The following is a 27448-nucleotide window of genomic DNA, read 5'->3' on the forward strand; positions in this document are numbered from 1 at the left end:
GTTCTGCACACCTCCGGAGTAACTGTTCCGTGCCGGAGTGACCGAAGCCCGATCTTGTCCGTGTGAAACACTGATAGACCGAAAGCCAGCCGTGTTGAGAGAGGAGCTGGACTCGGCCCGTCTGAATGGAGAGGTACTACGGGAAGGAGAGGAGGAGCGCGAGAGGCCGGAAGAGCCTCTTTGGGAAGAGTTGAGCGTTCCTGGCTGCCGTAAGGGAGACGTGTGGGCATTTCGTCCACCTTTTCTGCTAGAGGCACCTATCGATTCGGCTTGTTTGAAAGGGGTTGGACTCAGTGCTCGGGGGCCAGCGAGAGCCTCGACCTCTGCACTGAAATCCAACGGATCTGGAGGATACTGCGGAGGATAGTCTTCTGTGAGCTGCTCGGGATTCTGAAATTCAGAGGTCCTCCTTTGCGAGGGGACGCCCAGATCCGGGTTTCGAAATGGAATGGCCGCTTTTGGTTCTGGACTTTTATTGCTGGGCAGGGGATGCCCTCTCTCAGAATGGCGGTAAGGACCAGAGGGACTCTGATCTCGGAGAGCTCTGCTTCCGGCAGCCTTTCCCAGGGAGAAATATCCACTCTCACGTTCCTTCACGTTGCCTGCGGACAGAGAGACAAGATCGTGACCAGTGATGCCAGTAACGTGTTACCCTAATCTGACTACTTTTTTTCCAGTAACGAGTAATCTAATGTGTTACTATTTCCAAACCAGTAATCAGATGAAAGTAACTTATCCAAGTCACCGTGAGGTACTATTTTAGTCAATTTCCTTAGTACATTTTTTTTTTTGCTTTCTCCTTGCGTCTTGGGCAGAGTATTTTTTCAGGAAATATATTTTCATTACAAACTTAAAATGTCAGGAGATACATTGTTGACATTACTGTTAAAAATTCCCTTCCAATAAGGTGAGTGTTGGCAAAAACGGTTGTCATTTCTATGTTGAGGCGGCAGGGGTGTTGTCTGAAACTGCTGAATGTAAGTAATAAAGTAACTTGTAATCTCACTTAATTACTTTTAAAATTAAATAATCTATAAAGTAACTAAATTACTTTTTAAAGGAGTAATCAGATTACTTTTTCAAAGTAACTGTGGCAACACTGATCGTGACCTGTGTTAATATGTGAAATGATACTCAGGAAAAGCCCATGCAACCCGACTCCACCTGACACCTCAAACTGCCACTCTAACTATCCCAACAACACCACAAGCTGCTCAACTGGTAACTGGATATTGGTGTTTTCCTCACCGTGAGAAAACCCGAACTGTCCCAAGCCATCCCGGCGACTCTCAGTCCAGCCACGGGGGCTCGTCCGGTGCGGCGGCGGATCCAAGCGGGTCATTCTGCGGCAGGATGAAGGATGATTAAGGAGGCTGGAGTCTTCCTCTGGACTGGCAGAGCTGCTATACACGGAATCGTCACCCTGACTAGGATTAATGTTGCATACGGAAAGAATGATGCAACAAAATGCAACCAACAACCGGATTTCATCTCCCCAAGCAAAGCAAACAATGCAGGCTTTCTTATAACACAAGATAAATACAGTGTAAACCCAACATGCCAGGATTGAACAGTCTTACCTGTCTGAGCTTTGGTCGTCGTCTCCGTCACACAGATACAGGTCACAGTCGGGACTCAAGATGCAGACGGAGCTATCCTCAAAGCCCCGCCCCCCTCTGCTGACATCACAGTAGCTGCTGACCACTGACAGCACATCTGAGTCATCCTAATTGGGCGGACGGAACACACACGACCAATCAGAGATCTGCGTAACCCGGCTTTAAGCCGTCAGACGCTGCAAGGTTTCTACATTAGTTCTGTATCACTAATACACATGAGACGAGATCATGTCTCTTTCCTGTTAACTGAGGAATCACATGCAGGAACACACACACACACACACACACACACTGTACGGGTTTAGGGTTTCACAGCTGTAACTCGGTCTGGTTTGTGGCTTTCCTGCTCATCATTATTTCAGACAAATGAAGAATCGGTAGCTAAAATATCCGAATTGTGAATTCTGTCAATATGCACTCTAAACGACTTTGCTAGGCTAAAGCTATTGAAATATATGTTTTATTTTACGAAGTTAATACTATGCTTCTGCCAGGCTGGTTTTAGTGTCTCTCTGAGAGTGTATTGTGTTACTCTGGTGCCACAGAGAGAAGAAAACGATCTGCCTTCATTCATTATTAATGAGGGCGTGCGCGCGCACCTCACCCCCGCTCCTGTATTACTTGAACAAATTACTCTAATTTATTACAGCACCACACACTGCATTTGTCATTTCTATGTATGATCGTGTGAGTTTCATCTGTTCAGCAGCTGGTTCTTCTGTCTGTCCGCCTCACCTTGGCACTGGTGTCTTTCTCGTCGCTGTGTGTGGCAGGTGTGTGTGGCTCGCCGGCGCCGCAGGTGTTGTGCAGGTGTTTCTGTCGGAGGCAATCATGGCAGCGGGTGGAGTCGAAGATGTTGGGCTGGAACTTCGGACAGATGGGCTCATCTTCGGCAGCCAGAGGCATCGTGGGTAATCTGTAATCTCCTTCAGACACAGGTTCACCAGGAGCAAACAGGCACATGAAGAGACAGACAGTGAGAGTGAATGTGTGTTACCTGAGCAGCAGATGAGAGTCGTTTGAGTTTGAGATGAACACTAAACTCTCTCTCTCACACACACACACACACACACACACACACACACACACACACACACACACACACACAGTCGTCCCATTGGCTCGCTCAACAATAGCAGACAGTGATGCTGCATGTGTGTGTCCATCTGCTGTGTGTATTAAATATCAGAGACGCACCACAGCTGCTGGACAACATCAACACACACACACACACACACACACACACACACACACACACACACACACACACACACACACACACACACCAAGGTGAGGAAAGCAGCCCCCCAAAAGTGCAAAATTATCCACAATGTGTTGTGAAGTTCCTCTACTCTGTGTGAGTAAAGTTAGTATGGTTTAGCCCAAAGCAATACAATTAACCAGCCTTTTCAGGAATCAGGAAATCTCAGAAGTATTTCACTGTCATGAATCGCTATAAAGGCAGTACAGCTAAAAAAAAAAAAGATAAGCAAAAAGATAGACAACACATGCTTGATAGATAGATAGATAGATAGATAGATAGATGGATGGATGGATGGATGGATGGATGGATGGATGGATGGATGGATGGATGGATGGATGGATGGATGGACGGACGGACGGACGGACGGACGGACGGACGGACGGACGGACGGACGGACGGACGGACGGACGGACGGACGGACGGACGGACGGACGGACGGACAGACAGACAGACAGACAGACAGACAGACAGACAGACAGACAGATAGATAGATAGATAGATAGATGGATATATGTTAAAACTAATTAGCCTATTAAACATCGCATACATTGTACCTCTCGCCCTCTCTATTATACGTCTATTGAATAATATACATAATTTAAACTCTTCAGTAAAATGACTGGAAAATGAATACATGAATACCCAGGGTCACTCTGAACAAATATCAACAGAAAGATTGAGTAAACCTATAAAGTAAATGCACTTTGATGCTTGGGGGGATATTGCCTTTATTTTCTCCAAAATTGTACAGTAAAATTACTTGGCAATTAATACAGTAATAGTCAGGGTGTCACGTAGGTGTAAATGATCAGACAAGGCAGAGGATCAAACACCGGGATATATTAATAAAACACATGGAGAAACACTAGGAACAGGTACACGTTAGGAAACGCCACACATAACATCCACAATGACTAACAAAAAGTGTAAAACAAGCATTATACATACACAAGGAAGACTAGCTTAACAAGATCACAAGGGGGCTTGGTAAATGGGAAACACCTGGGAAAACTAATCAGAATGAAAAACTACAAAGGACTACAACACATGGCACAAAACAGGAACTAAGCATTTATTACAGTGTGAGAATATCAGATGTGTATCAGTGTATTGGATCCGTGCATTCGGCCTTAAAGTGACAGCAGCTTTGTAACTTTTCTACAAGTATTTAAATGAGTTTAAGTTAGTCTTCTGCTAGTGTGTCAGATGGAGCGTCACTGACTGGCTTAAACCATGATGGCATAATGTGCATTTATACAACTATAATACAATAATGCGGCGACATAAAGAAGGACATTTACTTTTGATACTTAAGTACTTCTGAGAACAAATACTTCTGTACTTTTACTTAAATAAAAATCAGTTTGAACAACTTTGACTAGTAATATTTGACCAGTAGTGCTGTTACTTTTACTCAAGTAATGAAGTTGTGAACTTTGTTCACCTCTGTTTGACATTGATTAAAACACATATACACAAAAACATTACACATACTATGTGCTGGGTAACACAATTATCATTATTCACAAATGGAACTAGACAATACGGTGAAACAAATCTTTGTAGTATGTCCAGTTACCAGAAAGAAAGAAAAAAAACGTTTCTTTTCCTCATAAATTAACAACTCTGTTTTACTAGGTTTCCTGGCGGGGATTAGCTTAACAACAGTTTTCTTAAACAATTTATGCAGGTTGAATTAATCCCGTTCTCTTTTATCTGGGTCACACAATATATAATTTCAAACAATTATTAGTTCTAAAAGCAAGGTTGCTGGAGCTTCAGTGAACTTGATTATGGATGACTTTTCTCACTGTATTACACACATTCTCTCTTCTGCAAGTTTCTCCATGACCCTGGTTATTTTAGACTTAGTTTCTTCTATAGGAATTAATCCAGGGTTTGTTGTGAATTGTCCTTCCAGATAGACAGTTGAAGCATAGTTGCATATTAGATTAATAACCTCAACCTGACTGTCACCTCGTGACTCCTCTATTAATCTCAGGTATATCTTGCATTCGATCTGACTGTTGTATCTGACCAGTTTGTATTGCCGTTTGAGCTGCCCCACTTTCTCAACTAATTTCTGCTTCTGAATCTCCTGAATGCATTTCTCTGTTCCCTCAAACATGTCATGTGTGAAGTGTGTCCCTCCATTCTCCTTCACCATCATGTCTATTTTACTGATCAGATCTTTTATCTGTGGGAAATGGGCAGATGTGTTGCTCATACAGAAGAATCGGTTTCCACAGCTGTGTATGAGTCTTTGAAGATCTGCATCACAGTCCTGTAGAAAGTCTTTAGTGGTTTTATTCTCCTCTAATGGATCTATGTGAGTGAAGATGATCAGGGTGTATTTTATAATGTTCTCTCCAAACACTTCTTTAAGCTGCTTTATTGTGTTTTTCTCCTCCTCAGTGAATCGACCCCATCTAATCACGATAATAAAAGCGTGCGGTCCAGGAGAGGCGTATGTTATGCATTTCACTATTTCTTTCAGAACGTCCTCCTCACTGAGTTCAGTATCATAAAGTCCAGGCGTGTCGATCACTGAGATCTCTCTACCCATCCTCACTGTAGTTTCTGACTGACACCGTTTCGTCTGAGACTTTGTACTTGCTCTAGATTTGAACACATTTCTGCCGATGATGGTGTTTCCAGTGGCACTTTTCCCAGATCCAGTTTTTCCCAGCAGAACCAGTCTGAGATCTTTCCTCTCAGGAACCACACAAATCTCATCTGGATCTTCAGATGGAGACTCTCCTGAAACTATAGATCAAATCACATCAATAAGTTGTTTAATTACTCAATAATCTCAATGAATTCTTGCCTTGTGTTACCAGTGTTACATTTACAGCATTATTTAATCTGAACATGACAAATATAAGTCTGAGTTGTGATGCTGCCTGAATCATGATCAGACACTGTTTGTTCACTGGCCAGAGGAGAACTGAGCGACTGAGCCTGGTTTCTCAAAAAGGTATTTATTTTTCCATTCTGTGACTGATGGAGTTTGGGTTCTTGCCACTGTCGTCTCTGGCTTGCTTAATTGGAGACACTTACTATTCAACAATTTTACTGATCTGAGTGTACTGACACTGCTGTATGATAACTGAACTTAGCTGGACAATTAAATTATTTTTTGATCAAAGAAATGCTATATAGATGAAATGGACTAATTTAATAATTGATGATTTTTACAGTGGAACTGAATCAACACTAAACTGACTTATTTTCCTATTATCGCTGTAAAGCTGCTTTGAGACGATCTTGTATAAAGCACAGTATAAACCGCCACCACCAGGTTTTTTAACCATTTTCACCAAAATGTAATACCCCGTAGAATATTTTGTTTTATGAATATTTGAGCATGCAATATATCAAAATAAAGAACTGACCCTCTTCTTTAAAACAAAAAAACAAAAACTGTTTTATTCTAGCTTCTTGCATTACTTTTTTATCAACACTTGAATATGGTTAAATTAAAAAAAAAGCAACAAAAAGCTGGGAAAATCACGTGTTTGTGAAAGACTGACTCCAGATCAGATTCAGAGATGATCAAACACAGATGAGGAGATTGAGTCCATCTACTCCTCTAATGCTTCAGTCCTGGAGCTCGTCCTGGGTCCACATCTCATTCACTAACAGTAGGCAGGTTTGATTCATGATGTTTAATGAATGATGATCATGTTATTTTTCATATGCATATGATTACATACGATCGCTTGTTTCTGCGTCTTACTCGCATGTGTTTTGATCAGGAGATTCAGTGTTCATTAAGAAGATGCGTAACAGCGCCCTCTAGAATCTGACAGTAAAAACACGGAAACACAGAAAATTCTGTTTTTAACCTGGATGCGTTTTCTCATAAAAAAACGGAAAATTCAGTTTTTAGCCTGGAAGTGTTTTCTCATAAATAACATAAAATTCCATTTTTGGCCTGGAAAAGTTTTCTTATACATAATGGATAAATTATGTATTCAGTTTTTAAATTGAAAGTTTTTCAGTTTTTCAGTTTTTCGCCTGGATGCGTTTTCTCATAAAGTACAGAAAATTCTATTTTTGGCCTGGATGCGTTCTCATAAATAACGGAAAATTCTGTGTTTGGCGGGGAAAGTTAATGATTATCTGCATGCATTATTGAAATAATTACACCAACAAAACAACTTACAATTCATTCCAGTCTCCATGCTGTTGCTCCTCTTCATCTGTGGCATGATATATTTCCTATCGTTCTCCTTCATCATTCCTTCAATCTTCTGCAGTAGTTCTAGTTTCTGACTGTCTGATTGACTCCTGTTATTGAAACAGTGAAACTTTCCTTCACATTCTGTCACCAGTCGCTGGAGATCCTTATGGTTTTGTAGATATTCCTCAATGGTCTGCAGTTCATCCAGATCATCCAGGTCATCTTTACGTGTGAACAGAATCATGATGTACTTCTGAACTTCAGGACCAAATAAACACTTGATATAATCCAGGAACTCTTCCTCATTTTCCACAGGTTCCTCTAGAGGAACGGTGAGCAGAACCGCACTGAGTCCTGCTGAACATCGAGACACCAGCTGATCTTTCAGTTCTTCCAGCTTCTCTTTATTCAGATCTGGATCCAGTAGATCTGGACAATTAATCACACACACCTGCTTCTGTCTAATTTGAGTTTTACACTCACACACTTCAGCTTCATGTTGCTTTTTCTGTTCGTATTTTTTAAACTTTCTTTCTCCCAGTATAGTGTTCCCAGATGACCTTTTCCCAGAACCGGTTCTGCCCATCAGAAGAATCCGGATCACTAGATCATCTGGACTGGAGCTGCTCGCTGACATCTCTGAAATAAAGATATGGAATAAGATCAGATCAAGTTATCATTCTTCTGTTTTAACCCAAGCACTAGGTGGGTCATTTTACTGGGTTATATTTTTTATTTGATTTTACATTTGGTAGTTTTGTGTTACTCAATTGCTGTGTTAATTTGACTGACAATACTAATATCTGCTTGAAATGCTAGCCTTCTAAAAATGTGGCAAATCTGCTCTTATCTGTCCAGCCAAATAAATGATACAACCAGGGTTGGGTTAATTTACCCAGACTGCTGCGTTCTGCCTGCTGTTTTTTTGTTGGGTAGTTTTGTGTAGCCCACTGCTGGTTTCACAGACAGGGCTTAGATTAAGCCAAGATTAGGCCGTAGTTAATTAAGACAGTTAAGCAGATTTTATAAACGAGCCTTAGAAAAAAAACATTACTGGTGGCCATCTTGAGACAATATTCTGGAAGGGAAGACACTCAGGCTTGGCAGGAAAGAAGTGAGCTGGCCTTGGCATGGAAGTCATGGCATGAATAACTCAGTAACTCCATATATATATATATATATATATATATATATATATATATATATATATATATATATATATATATATATATATATATATATACACTCACCTAAAGGATTATTAGGAACACACACTAATACTGTGTTTGACCCTTTCTCCTTCAGAACTGCCTTAATTCTCCGTGGCGTTGATCAACAAGCTGCTGAAAGCATTCTTTAGAAATGTTGGCCCATATTGATAGGAGAGCATCTTGCAGTTGATGGAGATTTGTGGGATGCACATCCAGGGCACGAAGCTCCCGTTCCACCACATCCCAAAGATGCTCTATTGGGTTGAGTTCTGGTGACTGTGGCGGCCATTTTAGTACAGTCAACTCATTGGCATGTTCAAGAAACCAATCTGAAATGATTGGAGCTTTGTGACATGGTGCATTATCCTGCTGGAAGTAGCCATCAGAGGATGGGTACATGGTGGTCATAAAGGGATGGACATGGTCAGATACAATGCTCAGGTAGGCCGTGGCATTTAAACGATGCCCAATTGGCACTAAGGGGCCTAAAGTGTGCCAAGAAAACATCCCCCACACCATTACACCACCACCACCAGCCTGCACAGTGGTAACAAGGCATGATGGATCCATGTTCTCATTCTGTTTACGCCAAATTCTGACTCTACCATCTGAATGTCTCAACAGAAATCGAGACTCATAAGACCAGGCAACATTTTTCCAGTCTTCAACTGTCCAATTTTGGTGAGCTCGTGCAAATTGTCACCTCTTTTTCCTATTTGTAGTGGAGATGAGTGGTACCCGGTGGGGTCTTCTGCTGTTGTAGCCCATCCGCCTCAAGGTTGTGTGTGTTGTGGCTTCACAAATGCTTTGCTGCATACCTTGGTTGTAACAAGTGGTTATTTCAGTCAAAGTTGCTCTTCTATCAGCTTGACTCAGTCGGCCCATTCTCCTCTGACCTCAAGCATCAACAAGGCATTTTCTCCCACAGGACTGCTGCATACTGGATGCTCTTCCCTTTTCACGCCATTCTTTGTAAACCCTAGAAATGGTTGTGTGTGAAAATCCCAGTAACTGAGCAGATTGTGAAATACTCAGACCGGCCCGTCTGGCACCAACAACTATGCCACGCTCAAAACGGCTTAAATCACCTTTCTTTCCCATTCTGACATTCAGTTTGGAGTTCAGGAGATTGTATTGACCAGGACAACACCACTTAATGCATTGAATCAACTGCCCTGTGATTGGTTGATTAGGTAGTTGAATTAATGAGAAATCAAACAGGTGTTCCTAATAATCCTTTAGCTGAGTGATATATATATATATAGAGAGAGAGAGAGAGAGGAGAGAGAGAGAGAGAGAAGAGAGAGAGGAGAGAGAGAGAGAGAGAGAGAGAGAGAGAGAGAGAGAGAGAGAGAGAGAGAGAGAGAGAGAGAGAGAGTGTCTCTGGTGTGGTGGGCAAACGAGAAAACCACTAAGCAAAAGGCATCCTTGAACAAATGGGTTCATTTATGCCTTAAATCACCTTCCTCCCGGTGAGGCGGGAAGTTAAACGCTGGTCGCCTCATTCAGAGATCACGCTACAGGCAGCTCTTGACGACGTTGACTGGGACATGTTCCGGGCGAGTTCATCGGACGTCAGCGAGTTCACTGATGTGGCGCTCTGCTTCATCAACACACTGACAGAGCAAGCCACACAAACAATAACTATAACGTCCTTCTCTAATCAGAAACCGTGGGTGGACAGTTCAATCCGTGGTGCAGTGAACGCCCGCACTGCCGCATACAACGCCGGTCTACTAACAGGGAATATGAGTGATTATAAATCATCCTGTTATGCTCTCCGACGCGCCGTTAAAGCCGCAAAGCTCCGTTATAGGGATCGCGTGGAGTCTTATTTCCAACTCAACGACTCCCGGCGGATGTGGCAGGGACTGAGGACCATCTGTGCTTTTGGAACGAAATCCTCTGCAGAAGTGAGAGCTGATCCGTTGCTTGTAAATGAGTTAAACTCTTTCTACGCTCGCTTTGATGGCAATCGCGGCAGCGCGACACCGCCGAGTGACGCGTCAGACAGAATCACTCAGAGCTGCAACAATCACGTGATCTCTGTCTCGGAGGATGACGTTCGCAGGACACTCAAACGTGTGGATGTTAGGAAAGCTGCTGGTCCGGATGCCGTTTCAGGTCGTGTCCTGCGGTCCTGTGCTGATCAGCTCGCCGGACTCCTCACATCCATCTTCAATGAGTCCCTTGCTACATCTGTGGTCCCAACCTCCTTCAAAAAATCCACCATCATCCCTGTCCCTAAGAACAGTAAACCCTCTGGCCTAAATGACTATCGCCCAGTGGCTCTCACGTCTTTAGTCATGAAGGTCTTTGAGAGACTCATCAAAAACAACATCTGCTCCTCCATCCCTGACACCTTGGACCCTCTTCAGTTCGCCTATCGTCCCAATAGATCGACTGAAGATGCCATCTCTCACGTCCTCCACTCCTCCCTCACACACATCGACAGCAAGAATGGGAACTATGTAAGACTGCTATTTATTGACTATAGTTCAGCCTTTAACACCATAGTTCCCATTAAGCTAACTAACAAACTCCTGGATCTCGGCCTGAACTCTTCTCTCTGTCACTGGATTGAAGATTTCCTCACTGGCAGACCTCAGGTGGTGAGTAGGACAGTTCACCTCCACCTCCATCACCGTGAGTGTGGGAGCTCCACAGGGCTGTGTCCTCAGTCTCCTGCTCTACTCTCTCTACACGCATGACTGTTTGTCCACACACAGCTCCACCTCTGTCATCAAGTTTGCGGATGATACTGTTGTCCTGGGCCTCATTTCCAACAACAATGAGACCGCATACTTGGACGAGGTGGAGCAACTGACATCATGGTGCCAAGACAACTGTCTCCTTCTGAATGTGAACAAGACCAAAGAACTGATTGTGGACTTCAGGAAGAGACAGCAATGGTCATATTCCCCTCTCATGATCAGCAGGACACCAGTAGAGAGAGTGAGCAGCTTCAAATACCTGGGTGTGAACATCTCCGAGGACCTGACCTGGACTGCACATATCCAGTCTCAGGTGAAAAAGGCCAGGCAAAGACTGTACCACCTGCGCCAGCTGAGGAAATTTCGGGTCTCACCAGCTATCCTGAAAACGTTCTATTCAGGGGCGATATAAAGTTTACTGACTCAGTGCATCACAGCGTGGTATGGTAACAGCACCAGTCACGACTGCAAAGCCCTGCAAAGAGTGGTGCGCTTGTCCGAGCGCATCTCAGGGTCAGCTCTCCCGTCTCTGCAGGACATCTACATCAAACGATGCAGAGACAGAGCTACAAAAATCATCAAGGACATTAATCACCCGGCCAACCCCCACTTCACCCGGCTGCCTTCTGGTAAGCGCTTCCGTAGCCTGATGGCCAAAACTGAGAGACTCAGGAGGAGTTTCTTCCCACAGGCCATCAGACTCCTGAACGCTGTCACTTAACTACATGTGACTTCACCTCACTCAGTATTAACAAACTCACACACTGATATTGCTCTGCACTTTATTCTTGTGTTCATGTAACTACTCATTATAATGCTGTTTGCACATTACACTCCTGCACTTCTGTTATCCACGTATTTATTTTTATAGTCTCCAGTTTACTTTATCTCACTTATTTTATTCCACATCTCTTATTTCTTTTACTTGATTTATTCATAATTCTACATATGTATATATATATATATAGCACCTTATCCTATTCCTATTTTATAATTTATTGTGCTTTTTTTGTTAATTGTTATTTGCTGTCCATGGAGCGGACCTGTCTACATTTCACTGCCGGTTGTATTCTGTATAACTGTGTATGTGACAAATAAAACTCCTGAACTCTTGAACTCTTTAACCTGTTACAAAAAATGTCCTTCAGAGCCACATCATTAAAATCCACTAAATCAATGCTCAAATTTAATCAAGTGTTATGGGGGCTCCCCACCATAAAAACAATTTTTTGGGGTGTGGATGGGGTAAATCCCATCCATGGGCTACATATATAGGATTCTGCAAATACATAGGGCACAAAAGTGATTTTGCTAGGGGGTTTGGGGGAAGCCTACAGTCGGTGAGGAAGCTAAAGCTCAGACATGGAGTGGAATCACATGACAACAGGAAACATGATATTGAACATAATAAAACAAGAACATGAAACAAAACCAAAACACTAGACATTACAATATCAGCTTAATTTTAAGGATGAAAAGATTAGTTTTTTTAAGATTAAGATTAGTTTTTAAATGTACTGAAGAAAGTACATAAATAAAGACCTTCAAAACTTCAGAAGAAACATTTAAAACAAAACAAACATTTTCAACAAAACAGTTTATTGTGTAAGTGCAGTTTATTTTCTGTCGTGTTTTTTAGTCATCCATTGCAAACATGAATTTATTTTCCATCATTCCAATGGACATTACTTGCCCTTTTGGTGTAAAATGATCTTTCGTCTGCGATTATTTTCTCTTTTTATTGTCATATAGTCTTTTTTATTGATGTGAAAGAACGTCAATACTAATAATACTCATAAGAAGGTTACATGACTATGACGACAGGAACTTTCGCTAAAAAATCAAACTTAGCAAAATCGTCAACATATCAGATAGTCATGGAATAAAATGGCAACATCTCATACAGTCGTTGAGTCAGTGTTAAGATATTTTCTTACCTGTGGGTGTGGACGGTCCCTCCGCCATCTTCAGTGAATGCGACGACAGACAGATCACGAATAAGATCAAGAATAAAGCTTCTTAGAGAACAAATACAGCACACACAGATAATGAATTACAGTCTTTGAATGAAACATGTCGAGGATTCTGTCAAAAGAAAATACGAGAGAACAGCAGCTCCGGCGTTCAGATTTACTTTCACTTAAACGCTCCTCCTGCAGGGTAAGGGTTAGTTTACCTGTTCTTCTGGTTCTACCTGTTACAGAAGGCGTTGCACTGAACTAATACACACATGGCCATAATCTTCCACCAATGCTGTACAGATTTATTCCAATAACCATCCCTTCAAAAGATTAATAAGCCTTTATGAAAAGATGATGGGCTCACTTCAGCAGCCAAAACAAGACTCATCATATACTATCTAAGCATTAAACATCAATATACTAAAATATCAGACCATATTTAAAACATGAGGAACCAAATGTGATAACTAAAAAAAAGAAGAAAAAAAAGAAAAAGTGTACTTTGCTTGAACAGTGCATCCGGAAAGTATTCACAGTGCCCCACATTGTGTTATGTTGCAGCCTTATTAAAAAAAAAAGGATTAAATTAGTTTTCCTCACATTACCACAAATAATACCCCATAATGACAACATGAAATAAGTATGTTTGAAATCTTAGCAAATTCATTAAAAAAAGTATTTACAGCCTTTGCTCAATGCTTTGTTGAAGCACCTCTGGCACCAATTTGAGATTGAGATTAATCTTGGCGCACCTATTTTTGAGCAGTTTCTCGCATTCTTCTTTACAGGACCTCTCAAGGACCAATACACTTATACAACATGCATTAGCTCTATTACACTATATGTAATAAGCAATATGCGGTAGAGACAAACCCCAATCTCCAACATGACATAAACGTTTCTAGATCCCAACGTAATAAAACATTAAAGAATAATACCAAGCCTTCTACTTCATTTATCTTGCTTAAAAACACATTAAGATAAATAAATTCAACATTTTCTCTTCCAATTAAATCCCATGCTAAACATTCTGCGAATTAAAAATCTCCTTACCCCCATTTAGTAGATTATACAATATGTACACTATGTACTATCATAATTCCCTATATGCAGTATTACCCCAGTTTTCTATTAGAAGGCTTCAAATGGTCCAAAACGCTGCTGCCAGATTTTTAACTGGGGTCCACAAACGTGAACACATAACGCCAATCTTACTGTCGCTTAACTGGTTGCCTGTGCGTTATAGGGTAGATTTTAAAATATTGATGTTTGTTTTCAAAGCCTTAAATGGTCTTGCCCCTTCCTATTTATCCGAACTCGTGACTGTGAACGCGCTCGGTAGGTGTCTACGGTCCTCCAGTACTCGTATATTGTCCCAGCCTCACTCACGACTGAAGACGAGAGGGGATCGTACTTTTGCTGTTGTCGGTCCGAGGCTTTGGAATAGTCTTCCCTTATCATTGAGATCTTTAACCTGATTTCAAACTCAAAGTAAAGCTACATCTCTTAGACCAGGCATCTGCCTAAATTCTAAGATGTGTTTGTACTGTATTGTTTTTTTTTATGTTTCTTTATGTATTTTATATAAAGCAGAATGGTCAACGTTGGTTGTGTTTGCTGGTGCTATATACATAAAGAAAGAAGAAAGATGTGTAAACCCAAATGTTGGGTTAAAAATGTAAAATATGGACAAACCCAAATGTTGGGTTAAAAATGTCAAAAATGGACAAACCCAAATGTTGGGTTAAAAATGTCAAATATGGACAAACCCAAATGTTGGGTTAAAAATGTAAAATATGGACAAACCCAATTGTTGGGTTAAAAATGTAAAATATGGACAAACCCAAATGTTGGGTTAAAAATGTCAAATATGAACAAACCCAAATGTTGGGTTAAAAATGTCAAATATGAACAAACCCAAATGTTGGGTTAAAAATGTCAAAAATGGACAAACCCAAATGTTGGGTTAAAAATGTCAAATATGGACAAACCCAAAAGTTCGGTTAAAAATGTCAAATATGGACAAACCCAAATGTTGGGTTAAAAATGTCAAATTAGACAAACTCAATTGTTGGGTTAAAAATGTCAAACATGGACAAACCCAAATGTTGGGTTAAAAATGTAAAATATGGACAAACCCAAATGTTGGGTTAAAAATGTCAAATATGAATAAACCCAAATGTTGGGTTAAAAATGTCAAATATGAACAAACCCAAATGTTGGGTTAAAAATGTCAAAAATGGACAAACCCAAATGTTGGGTTAAAAATGTCAAATATGGACAAACCCAAAAGTTCGGTTAAAAATGTCAAATATGGACAAACCCAAATGTTGGGTTAAAAATGTCAAATTAGACAAACTCAATTGTTGGGTTAAAAATGTCAAACATGGACAAACCCAAATGTTGGGTTAAAAATGTCAAACATGGACAAACCCAAATGTTGGGTTAAAAATGTCAATTATGGACAAACTCAACCATTGGGTTAAAAATGTAAAATATGGACAAACCCAAATGTTGGGTAAAAAATGTCAAATATGGACAAACCCAAATGGTGGGTTAAAAATGTCAAATATGGACAAACCCAAATGTTGGGTTAAAAATGTCAAATATGGACAAACTCAAATGTTGGGTTAAAAATGTAAAATATGGACAAACCCAATTGTTGGGTTAAAAATGTAAAATATGGACAAACCCAAATGTTGGGTTAAAAATGTCAAATATGAACAAACCCAAATGTTGGGTTAAAAATGTCAAATATGAACAAACCCAAATGTTGGGTTAAAAATGTCAAAAATGGACAAACCCAAATGTTGGGTTAAAAATGTCAAATATGGACAAACCCAAATGTTGGGTTAAAAATGTAAAATATGGACAAACCCAATTGTTGGGTTAAAAATGTAAAATATGGACAAACCCAAATGTTGGGTTAAAAATGTCAAATATGAACAAACCCAAATGTTGGGTTAAAAATGTCAAATATGAACAAACCCAAATGTTGGGTTAAAAATGTCAAATATGGACAAACCCAAAAGTTCGGTTAAAAATGTCAAATATGGACAAACCCAAATGTTGGGTTAAAAATGTCAAATTAGACAAACTCAATTGTTGGGTTAAAAATGTCAAACATGGACAAACCCAAATGTTGGGTTAAAAATGTAAAATATGGACAAACCCAAATGTTGGGTTAAAAATGTCAAATATGAATAAACCCAAATGTTGGGTTAAAAATGTCAAATATGAACAAACCCAAATGTTGGGTTAAAAATGTCAAAAATGGACAAACCCAAATGTTGGGTTAAAAATGTCAAATATGGACAAACCCAAAAGTTCGGTTAAAAATGTCAAATATGGACAAACCCAAATGTTGGGTTAAAAATGTCAAATTAGACAAACTCAATTGTTGGGTTAAAAATGTCAAACATGGACAAACCCAAATGTTGGGTTAAAAATGTCAAACATGGACAAACCCAAATGTTGGGTTAAAAATGTCAATTATGGACAAACTCAACCATTGGGTTAAAAATGTAAAATATGGACAAACCCAAATGTTGGGTAAAAAATGTCAAATATGGACAAACCCAAATGTTGGGTTAAAAATGTCAAATATGGACAAACCCAAATGTTGGGTTAAAAATGTCAAATATGGACAAACTCAAATGTTGGGTTAAAAATGTAAAATATGGACAAACCCAATTGTTGGGTTAAAAATGTAAAATATGGACAAACCCAAATGTTGGGTTAAAAATGTCAAATATGAACAAACCCAAATGTTGGGTTAAAAATGTCAAATATGAACAAACCCAAATGTTGGGTTAAAAATGTCAAAAATGGACAAACCCAAATGTTGGGTTAAAAATGTCAAATATGGACAAACCCAAATGTTGGGTTAAAAATGTAAAATATGGACAAACCCAATTGTTGGGTTAAAAATGTAAAATATGGACAAACCCAAATGTTGGGTTAAAAATGTCAAATATGAACAAACCCAAATGTTGGGTTAAAAATGTCAAATATGAACAAACCCAAATGTTGGGTTAAAAATGTCAAAAATGGACAAACCCAAATGTTGGGTTAAAAATGTCAAATATGGACAAACCCAAAAGTTCGGTTAAAAATGTCAAATATGGACAAACCCAAATGTTGGGTTAAAAATGTCAAATTAGACAAACTCAATTGTTGGGTTAAAAATGTCAAACATGGACAAACCCAAATGTTGGGTTAAAAATGTAAAATATGGACAAACCCAAATGTTGGGTTAAAAATGTCAAATATGAATAAACCCAAATGTTGGGTTAAAAATGTCAAATATGAACAAACCCAAATGTTGGGTTAAAAATGTCAAAAATGGACAAACCCAAATGTTGGGTTAAAAATGTCAAATATGGACAAACCCAAAAGTTCGGTTAAAAATGTCAAATATCGACAAACCCAAATGTTGGGTTAAAAATGTCAAATTAGACAAACTCAATTGTTGGGTTAAAAATGTCAAACATGGACAAACCCAAATGTTGGGTTAAAAATGTCAAACATGGACAAACCCAAATGTTGGGTTAAAAATGTCAATTATGGACAAACTCAACCATTGGGTTAAAAATGTAAAATATGGACAAACCCAAATGTTGGGTAAAAAATGTCAAATATGGACAAACCCAAATGGTGGGTTAAAAATGTCAAATATGGACAAACCCAAATGTTGGGTTAAAAATGTCAAATATGGACAAACTCAACCATTGGGTTAAAAATGTCAAATATGGACAAACCCAAAAGTTCGGTTAAAAATGTCAAAAATGGACAAACCCAAAAGTTCGGTTAAAAATGTCAAATATGGACAAACCCAAATGTTGGGTTAAAAATGTCAATTATGGAGAAACTCAACCATTGGGTTAAAAATGTCACATATGGACAAACCCAAAAGTTCGGTTAAAAATGTAAAATATGGACAAACCCAAAAGTTCGGTTAAAAATGTCAAATATGGACAACCCCAAAAGTTCGGTTAAAAATGTCAAATATGGACAAACCCAAATGTTGGGTTAAAAATGTCAAATATGGACAAACCCAAATGTTGGGTTAAAAATGTCAAATATGGACAAACCCAAATGTTGGGTTAAAAATGTCAAATATGGACAAACTCAATTGTTGGGTTAAAAATGTCAAATATGGACAAACCCAAATGTTGGGTTAAAAATGTCAAATATGGACAAACCCATATGTTGGGTTAAAAATGAAAATATGGACAAACTCAATTGTTGGGTTAAAAATGTCAAATATGGACAAACTCAAATGTTGGGTTAAAAATGTAAAATATGGACAAACCCAAATGTTGGGTTAAAAATGTCAAATATGGACAAACTCAATTGTTGGGTTAAAAATGTCAAATATGGACAAACTCAAATGTTGGGTTAAAAATGTAAAATATGGACAAACCCAAATGTTGGGTTAAAAATGTCAAATATGGACAAACTCAATTGTTGGGTTAAAAATGTCAAATATGGACAAACCCAAATGTTGGGTTAAAAATGTCAAATATGGACAAACTCAATTGTTGGGTTAAAAATGTCAAATATGGACAAACCCAAATGTTGGGTTAAAAATGAAAAATATGGACAAACTTAACCATTGGGTTAAAAATGTAAAATATGGACAAACCTAACCATTGGGTTAAAAATGTCAAATATGGAAAAAACCTAACCATTGGGTTAAAAATGTCAAATATGGACAAACTCAATTGTTGGGTTAAAAATGTCAAATATGGACAAACTCAATTGTTGGGTTAAAAATGTCAAATATGGACAAACCCAAATGTTGGCTTAAAAATGTCAAATATGGACAAACTCAATTGTTGGGTTAAAAATGTCAATTATGGACAAACTCAACCATTGGGTTAAAAATGTCAAATATGGACAAACCCAAAAGTTCGGTTAAAAATGTCAAATATGGACAAACTCAATTGTTGGGTTAAAAATGTCAAATATGGATAAACTCAAATGTTGGGTTAAAAATGTCAATTATGGAGAAACTCAACCATTGGGTTAAAAATGTCACATATGGACAAACCCAAAAGTTCGGTTAAAAATGTCAAATATGGACAAACCCAAAAGTTCGGTTAAAAATGTCAAATATGGACAACCCCAAAAGTTCGGTTAAAAATGTCAAATATGGACAAACCCAAATGTTGGGTTAAAAATGTCAAATATGGACAAACCCAAATGTTGGGTTAAAAATGTCAAATATGGACAAACCCAAATGTTGGGTTAAAAATGTCAAATATGGACAAACTCAATTGTTGGGTTAAAAATGTCAAATATGGACAAACCCAAATGTTGGGTTAAAAATGTCAAATATGGACAAACCCATATGTTGGGTTAAAAATGAAAATATGGACAAACTCAATTGTTGGGTTAAAAATGTCAAATATGGACAAACTCAAATGTTGGGTTAAAAATGTAAAATATGGACAAACCCAAATGTTGGGTTAAAAATGTCAAATATGGACAAACTCAATTGTTGGGTTAAAAATGTCAAATATGGACAAACTCAAATGTTGGGTTAAAAATGTAAAATATGGACAAACCCAAATGTTGGGTTAAAAATGTCAAATATGGACAAACTCAATTGTTGGGTTAAAAATGTCAAATATGGACAAACCCAAATGTTGGGTTAAAAATGTCAAATATGGACAAACTCAATTGTTGGGTTAAAAATGTCAAATATGGACAAACCCAAATGTTGGGTTAAAAATGAAAAATATGGACAAACCTAACCATTGGGTTAAAAATGTAAAATATGGACAAACCTAACCATTGGGTTAAAAATGTCAAATATGGAAAAAACCTAACCATTGGGTTAAAAATGTCAAATATGGACAAACTCAATTGTTGGGTTAAAAATGTCAAATATGGACAAACTCAATTGTTGGGTTAAAAATGTCAAATATGGACAAACCCAAATGTTGGCTTAAAAATGTCAAATATGGACAAACTCAATTGTTGGGTTAAAAATGTCAATTATGGACAAACTCAACCATTGGGTTAAAAATGTCAAATATGGACAAACCCAAAAGTTCGGTTAAAAATGTCAAATATGGACAAACTCAATTGTTGGGTTAAAAATGTCAAATATGGATAAACTCAAATGTTGGGTTAAAAATGTAAAATATGGACAAACCCAAATGTTGGGTTAAAAATGTCAAATATGGAGAAACTCAATTGTTGGGTTAAAAATGTCAAATATGGACAAACCCAAATGTTGGGTTAAAAATGTCAAATATGGACAAACCCAAATGTTGGGTTAAAAATGAAAAATATGGACAAACCTAACCATTGGGTTAAAAATGTAAAATATGGACAAACCTAACCATTGGGTTAAAAATGTCAAATATGGAAAAAACCTAACCATTGGGTTAAAAATGTCAAATATGGACAAACTCAATTGTTGGGTTAAAAATGTCAAATATGGACAAACCCAAATGTTGGGTTAAAAATGTCAAATATGGACAAACTCAATTGTTGGGTAAAAAATGTCAAATATGGACAAACTCAAATGTTGGGTTAAAAATGTAAAATATGGACAAACCCAAATGTTGGGTTAAAAATGTCAAATATGGACAAACTCAATTGTTGGGTTAAAAATGTAAAATATGGACAAACCCAAAGGTTGGGTTAAAAATGTCAAATATGGACAAACCCAAATGTTGGGTTAAAAATGTCAAATATGGACAAACCTAACCATTGGGTTAAAAATGTCAAATATGGACAAACTCAATTGTTGGGTTAAAAATGTCAAATATGGACAAACCCAAATGTTGGGTTAAAAATGTCAAATATGGACAAACTCAACCATGGGGTTAAAAATGTCAAATATGGACAAACCCAAATGTTGGGTTAAAAATGTCAAATATGGACAAACTCAACCATTGGGTTACAAATGTAAAATATGGACAAACCCAAAAGTTGGGTTAAAAATGTCAAATATGGACAAACCCAAAAGTTGGGTTAAAAATGTCAAATATGGACAAACTCAACCATGGGGTTAAAAATGTCAAATATGGACAAACCCAAATGTTGGGTTAAAAATGTCAAATATGGACAAACTCAACCATTGGGTTACAAATGTAAAATATGGACAAACCCAAAAGTTGGGTTAAAAATGTCAAATATGGACAAACCCAAATGTTGGGTTAAAAAGGTAAAATATGGACAAATCCAAATGTTAAACCAACAGTTGTGTTTGTCCATATATGACCCACATTTGGGTTGAAACAACCCAGCATTTTTGAGTATGGCATGTATGCAATATAAAACTATATGCATTATATAATTAAGAGTCTTCTGAAACTGAGTCAGGAAGTCAGTTTCTCACCTGAACTCTTGTCAGTGTGTCTGAGGTCTTGTCTTGAATTCTGTGAGGACAAGTCAAGTCAACTTTCTTTATATAGTGCTTTTACAGTGATGATTGTTTCATAGCAGCTTCACAGTGTTAAACAGGACAATATTTAAAAAAAAAATTGACAGCCATCTCCATCACATAACACACGAGACAGGACACAACCAGAGAGAGAAGATAGAATGGAACTATAACTAAAGGAGAGAGATAAAAATTAGAGTAGAACAAAGTCAGTAAAGTAAAGGCAGACTGCTGAGGATAGTAAGGGGAAAACTAAGCAGAGAACTCTATAAGCAGAGAACTAATGGAGGAAATATACTAAACAATAGTGAAACACTGCTTCAGGAAGCTTCGAAACCTTTACAAATAAACATCATAACGTTTCTAAATGTCAATGGGGATCTCTATGAACCCATGAATCATTCAGATCGATTCACTGAGAACCATTGAACAAGTGTCTATGGGTTTACCTGATCTCTGATCAGTTTATACACGTGTAGACGTTTAATGAGACACTTGTATAATTAAAGGAATAATAGTAGTTAATAGTCTCTGATTTACCTGTTTGGCCGAGCCATCCATCGAACAAACAAAACAAGCCCTGAAAACTGATAAAAGAACACATATTATACAGACATGTGATATTTAATATTATTAGATGATTAGATCATTGCATTTGATAGATTTTTCTTTAATAAAACACTTGAAGTGTGTCTGTAAAAGGTGTTTTCATGCATGTTTGGCCTGAGTTGCTGTTGTATTTACACTGTTCTGACCAGCAGGGGTCACCAGAGTGTGGCGTTTCCAACACTTCCAAACACTGAATCATTTTGGTTCAATTGATTCGAAGCTTTGAGAAGATTTGTTTCTCCCATCACTACAAAACACGACTAGAACAGGCAGATTAGATCTAGGTGTACCTTTAACAAGAACTAACTACAGACTATCAGCAACAACAGTAACATGACACAACCAACTGGCAAAACAAGAGGGAAAGAGAGCACATTATAAAGAGAGCAGAGAACATGAGGAACAGGCGAGCACACTCAGACAAACAAGGACTCAACAAGAGGAGCACATGGCCAACACAAACTGAGACAGAGCCATGTGCTCAAGCACAACACTAACAAAGAGACACTGAACAACGATACGAGAACCCATACAGTGAGAAGAGAAGAGCGAATGATCAGTCCCAGCAGACACAGATCACACTTATCAGACATTTCTGTTTCTGTCAGTCTCTCTCTTCATCATATAGTTACAGCTCTTTCTTTAAACATCATCAGCTCGTCCTGTGGTTGTGAACTTCCTCCGATCTGCCTGTTTAACTCTGCTATAGTGACACTATGCCACAGTGAAGTGTTGCTTTACATTTGTGTGAAACATCTGAGAAGTGGATGTTGTTAACCACACTAGCAGCATTTGCACTTTTTGTCCTAAAAGTGTCTGTCTGAACACAAGGGGATTTTTTGCACACGAGAACATTACTGTTAGTTTTACTGCTTTCTTTTAGCAGTTTCCTGCATGCAGTTGAATTCTATGAATATAATCAATAAATTACTAGTGATGAAATTTGTTTACATTTATGCATTTAGCAGTTACTTTTATCCAGAGCGACTTAAGCCCAATTTATACTTCTGCGTTGAGTGTACACCGTAGCTACGTTGTAGGCTGTGTGTTCAATCAATCAACTTTATTTATATAGCGCTTTTACAATCACGATTGTGTCAAAGCAGCTTCACAGTGACTACGTTTACATGGACAACAATACTCCGATATTAATCTGATTAAGACAATACTCTGATATTAATCTGATTAAGACAATACTCTGATTAAGAGGCTGCCATGTAGACAGCGATTTCTAATGACCTTAATCTGATTAAAGTCATAATCTAACTAAACATAAATCAGATTAAGACATGTGGAGTATGCCTATTTTAGTCGCATTATCGGAGACATGTACACACCTTAATCTAACTATTAATGTCGTGTCGGATATTTCGCCGCATTTTGTGACAGGACACATAACGTTACGCACAACAGGGAAGTGCAGAGGAAAGGGCTTTATGGGTTCGAGCCTCGATCTGTCCTTTTCGAAAATTGATCAAAAGTGCCCCTCTCAACAATCATCGATAATATTGTGGCCAATAAACAAAATTAAAATTATAATTAATATAACAACGTCTACAAACCAGTAACAAATGGCGGAAAAGTCCCGTTTATCTTTTACGTGTCTGTCCGTCTGAAATGTCGTTGCCATAACGCGTTGCTATGGGCGGTGTGTGTTTTACTTGACTGTTCATTCTGAACACTGCGTCCTCTCTCTATATTTTTATTTTTGTTGTAATTATTATGCTCATTGTAAAAGTAAAATACAATAAGTTTGTATCTACATTTTACATTACATTTTATGCATTTGGCAGACGCATTCAAGGTACACATTTTACATTTTTGTCAATTCTCAGTTCTTGCTGTCCCTGGGAATCGAACCCATGACATTGGCGTTGCTAGCGTCACGCTCTACTGGGATGGGTCATTCAGTGAAAGCCTGTGGCTCGACGGCAGGAAAAACAATCCAAACAGTCATGATTTTTAAACCTTTTTCATCATTAATCAAAGATATTATTATAAATGTAGGCTGTCAATAAGGAGGAAAGAGGAGTAGTGTCTCTTCAAAAAAACAGAAAGAGACAATACATAATATTACAAAAATAAATCAACGTAAATGTATATAGAACATTATAAAAATTTGTGTTTTTTCTACTTATTAATGTAAAGTAACACTGTCCAACAGCGACACCCGCAGGTGAAGTTACAGCGGGTTTCCTGAGCCCATAAAATTAACACACCTGCCAAAGTCACGCTATGATTGGATGTTGGAGAACATAGAACACGTGGCATGGGGACGTAATGACGTGCCATAATCGATCTATGTTCTATCACATGTAAAACGGGAACATGAGCGGAGGACTCTAAAAGCAACTCATGTAAACACCTTAATCAGAATATTGTCTTATTTAGAATAAGGTCAATAATTAGATTACTGCTGTCCATGGAAACGTAGTCAGCGTTGAACAGGACAATACTGCAGCAGAATTAGATTTGGCTGTACAGTCGTTCTGGAGAAAACAGTGATGTTATCAGCTTATTTTAATTTATCATATAGCGACAATGTTGGCAGATCAGTATTATAGTTTATAGTATTAATTAAAACCTAATTCATAAATTGTATCTGTATAACTAGTTGAATAACTTTAATCATATTTTTAGTGTCCCCAACTGAGCAAGCCAAGCCAAAGGCGACCAAAGGAACCAAAACTCCATCAGGGCATGATGGAGAAAAATAAACCTTAGAGAAACCAGACTCAGTTCTCCTCTGACCTATTAACACACCGTGTAAGATTATTATTCTGGCAACCTTACAGGTCAGAAATCATATTAGATCGGAGTATTCAAAATTTCAGGGTATCAGCCTGGATCCGGGATAAACAGAGAGACTAACATTAGCGTAGATGCCACTCTTTTTATGATGTAACGAGTACATCAGGTGTTATGGGAAGTGTTCCCGGTTCCGGCTGACCTAGTTAATGCAGCCTAACAATCAGTCAATTGAATTGAATAATGAAAGTTAAAAATGTTCTATGTGTATGCCAAAAAAATGCGTTTTTAGTCTAGATTTAAACTGTGTTGCGTGCGTACCCAACGCCGTACCCCGACGCGCACACCTCTTCAAAAATGTAACAACACATCAATTCTACACGGACCGCAAACGCCGTGATTGGTCTGCCAGAACCCCTCCCACAGGTCTTTAAATAAATAAATATGCGATAGAAGTGCATGTGTCCAGAAATGATATTTTCATCCTATATCTGCTATATAACTATTTTGTAATGCAGATGTAACATTTGGCTAAAAGTATCAAGAAAAATCCGACTATGCCACCTAGGTTATGTCTTACCCTAGGAAATAGAAGTACCCAGAAAAAAAAAAAAAAAAAAAAAAAAAAAAAAAAAAAAAATTATATATATATATATATATATATATATATATATATATATATATATATATATATATATATATATATATATATATATATATGAAGGACCCTGCTAGTTCAGATTGGGTTAAATACAGAGACATGATTTACAAAAGAATACAAATTTATTTTGCAGTAAACATCAGTAAAATACGTCTAAAATGAGTCTCAAACAGTTTACCAATTAAATACCCACAATGATTAAGAGACCACAATAGACCAAACTTTACAGAAGGGATAAACCGCACAGCAAATCAGTGAATGAATGAACACAAAGGTGACAGATCCATACCATACCATACCAACTTTATTTATTAAGCACTTTACAAAAACCACAGCTGACCAAAGTTCTGTACAGAAAAACATACATACAATTAATAGCCACTCAATAAAAGCATTAAAAGTAATAAATTAAATCTAGTAAATAAAGTCGACATCTTACTAAGAGTCAAAAGCCAAAGAAAAAAGATGGGTTTTAAGACGGGTTTTGAAAACAGACTGAGAAGAAGCCTGCTTAACATGCAAAGGCAGATCATTCCATAGTTTAGGGGCAGACACAGCAAAGGCACGATCCCCTCTGAGCTTACGCTTAGATTTAGGGACAGTCAGAAGCAGCTGATCATCTGATCTGAGTGAGCGGACCGGTTTATAAGAGTGCACAAGCTCAGAGAGGTATGACGGGGCCAAAACCATTTAGTGATTTAAAAACAAATAACAGAATTTTAAAATGGATCCTAAATTGAATAGGCAACCAATGTAAAGAAGCTAAAATAGGGGAAATGTGCTCATGTTTACGTGTGCCCGTTAAAAGTCGTGCTGCTGCATTTTGTACCATCTGGAGACGGGTGATGGAGGACCCACTAACCCCCACATATAATGAATTACAGTAATCCAGCCGTGTAGTTACAAAGGCATGAATTACAGTTTCAAACTGTTGTCTTGCCAGAATTGGCTTTATTTTGGCCAGCTGCCTCAAATCAAAGAAGCTTGATTTGACAACAGCTTTGATCTGACTGTCAAATTTAAGCTCAGGGTCCACTTCAACTACTAGGTTTGTGATACTAGATTTAATATAGGGTGAAAAGGAGCCCAGATCCACCGGCGGTCCCAGTGGTGCCTCCAAAAACCATCACTTCTGTTTTTTCATCATTAAAATTAAAAAAGTTCAGAGCCATCCAGGCCTTTATATCATCGAGGCAATCAAGTAATTGTCCAACAGAATTATAATTTTTTTTTTAAAGAGGAACATAAATCTGACTGTCATCTGCATAACAGTGGAATGAAATGCCGTACTTTGGAACCAAGTATGGAACCAAGTGGAAGCAAATACAGAGAGAAAAGTAGAGGGCCGAGGACTAAACCCTGTGGAACCCCACACAAGAGAGGAGCAGAGGAGGATACAGAGTCACCTAACCTAACACAAAAAGTTTGATCCACTAAGTATGACCTAAACCAAAATCCAGTGTACTGTATTTTCCGTACGTGAGTATTTTTTGTAGCTGGCTATAAAAAAAACAAAAAAATAAAAAAAAAACGTTGTGTACTGTGCTAATTAATTGAGATTTCTTACAGCTCTTACAGGTTGTGTTGGCCTTGTTTGTTTCGTTGCTTCTATTGCTCTACCCTTTTTTGTAAGTCGCTTTGGATAAAAGCATCTGCTAAATGATTAAATGTAAATGTAAACCACTCCAGAGCTATGCCACCGATGCCCACCCACTGCCTTAAACGTGAAATCAATATTTTATGATCCACTGTGTCAAATGCAGCAGTTAAATCTAAAAGCACCAGGATAACATAGTCACCAGAGTCAGTAGCTAAAAAGATATCATTAAAAACTCTTAAAAGAGCAGTTTCGTTGCTGTGCAAGGTTTTAAAACCAGACTGGAAAACCTCTAGTATATTATGTTCTTCCAAAAAGGCCAATATTTGATTGTACACAATTTTCCTCAAGATTTTTGAAAGGAAAGGCAATTTAGAAATAGGGCTAAAATTAGCAAGAACTGACTGATCTAGGGCTGGTTGTTTAATCAGTGGTTGAACTACTGCATGTTTTAAAATTTCAGGGACCACACCC

At 38.1% G+C, this 27448-nt stretch overlaps 2 protein-coding genes across 3 annotated transcripts in view; one reads left to right on the top strand and one right to left on the bottom strand.

Annotated features, from left to right (window-relative positions):
• The window catches only part of LOC137090224 (uncharacterized), a 258833-nt gene that overhangs the window by 2746 nt on the left and 228639 nt on the right, over nucleotides 1-27448 (top strand). The window lies entirely within an intron of this gene.
• Nucleotides 3602-13349, bottom strand: LOC137090255 (GTPase IMAP family member 8-like). Of its 2 annotated transcripts, XM_067454148.1 has the most exons (4): nucleotides 12932-13349; nucleotides 7553-7708; nucleotides 7052-7426; nucleotides 3602-5649 (listed from the first exon to the last, which is right to left on the bottom strand). In XM_067454148.1, the coding sequence occupies exons 1-4, from the start codon at nucleotides 12957-12959 to the stop codon at nucleotides 4691-4693; spliced, it is 1518 nt and encodes a 505-aa protein (XP_067310249.1). In that variant the 5' UTR covers nucleotides 12960-13349; the 3' UTR covers nucleotides 3602-4690. The 2 variants fall into 2 exon arrangements, with proteins under 2 accessions (XP_067310249.1, XP_067310241.1); XM_067454140.1 differs by having other exon boundaries at nucleotides 7052-7708; nucleotides 12932-13348.

The sequence above is a fragment of the Pseudorasbora parva genome, chromosome 2 (assembly GCF_024679245.1).
Source record: "Pseudorasbora parva isolate DD20220531a chromosome 2, ASM2467924v1, whole genome shotgun sequence".
Lineage (NCBI taxonomy): Eukaryota > Metazoa > Chordata > Actinopteri > Cypriniformes > Gobionidae > Pseudorasbora > Pseudorasbora parva.

Excerpts from the sequence above, each read along its gene's own strand:
- LOC137090255 (XM_067454140.1), bottom strand. The coding sequence starts at position 12,959 with ATGGCGGAGGGACCGTCCACACCCACAG. Across the intron at positions 7,709-12,931 it reads GGGACCGTCCACACCCACAG|AGATGTCAGCGAGCAGCTCC; the intron begins GTAAGAAAATAT and ends TCTTTATTTCAG. Across the intron at positions 5,650-7,051 it reads CATGGAGACTGGAATGAATT|TTTCAGGAGAGTCTCCATCT; the intron begins GTAAGTTGTTTT and ends TTTGATCTATAG.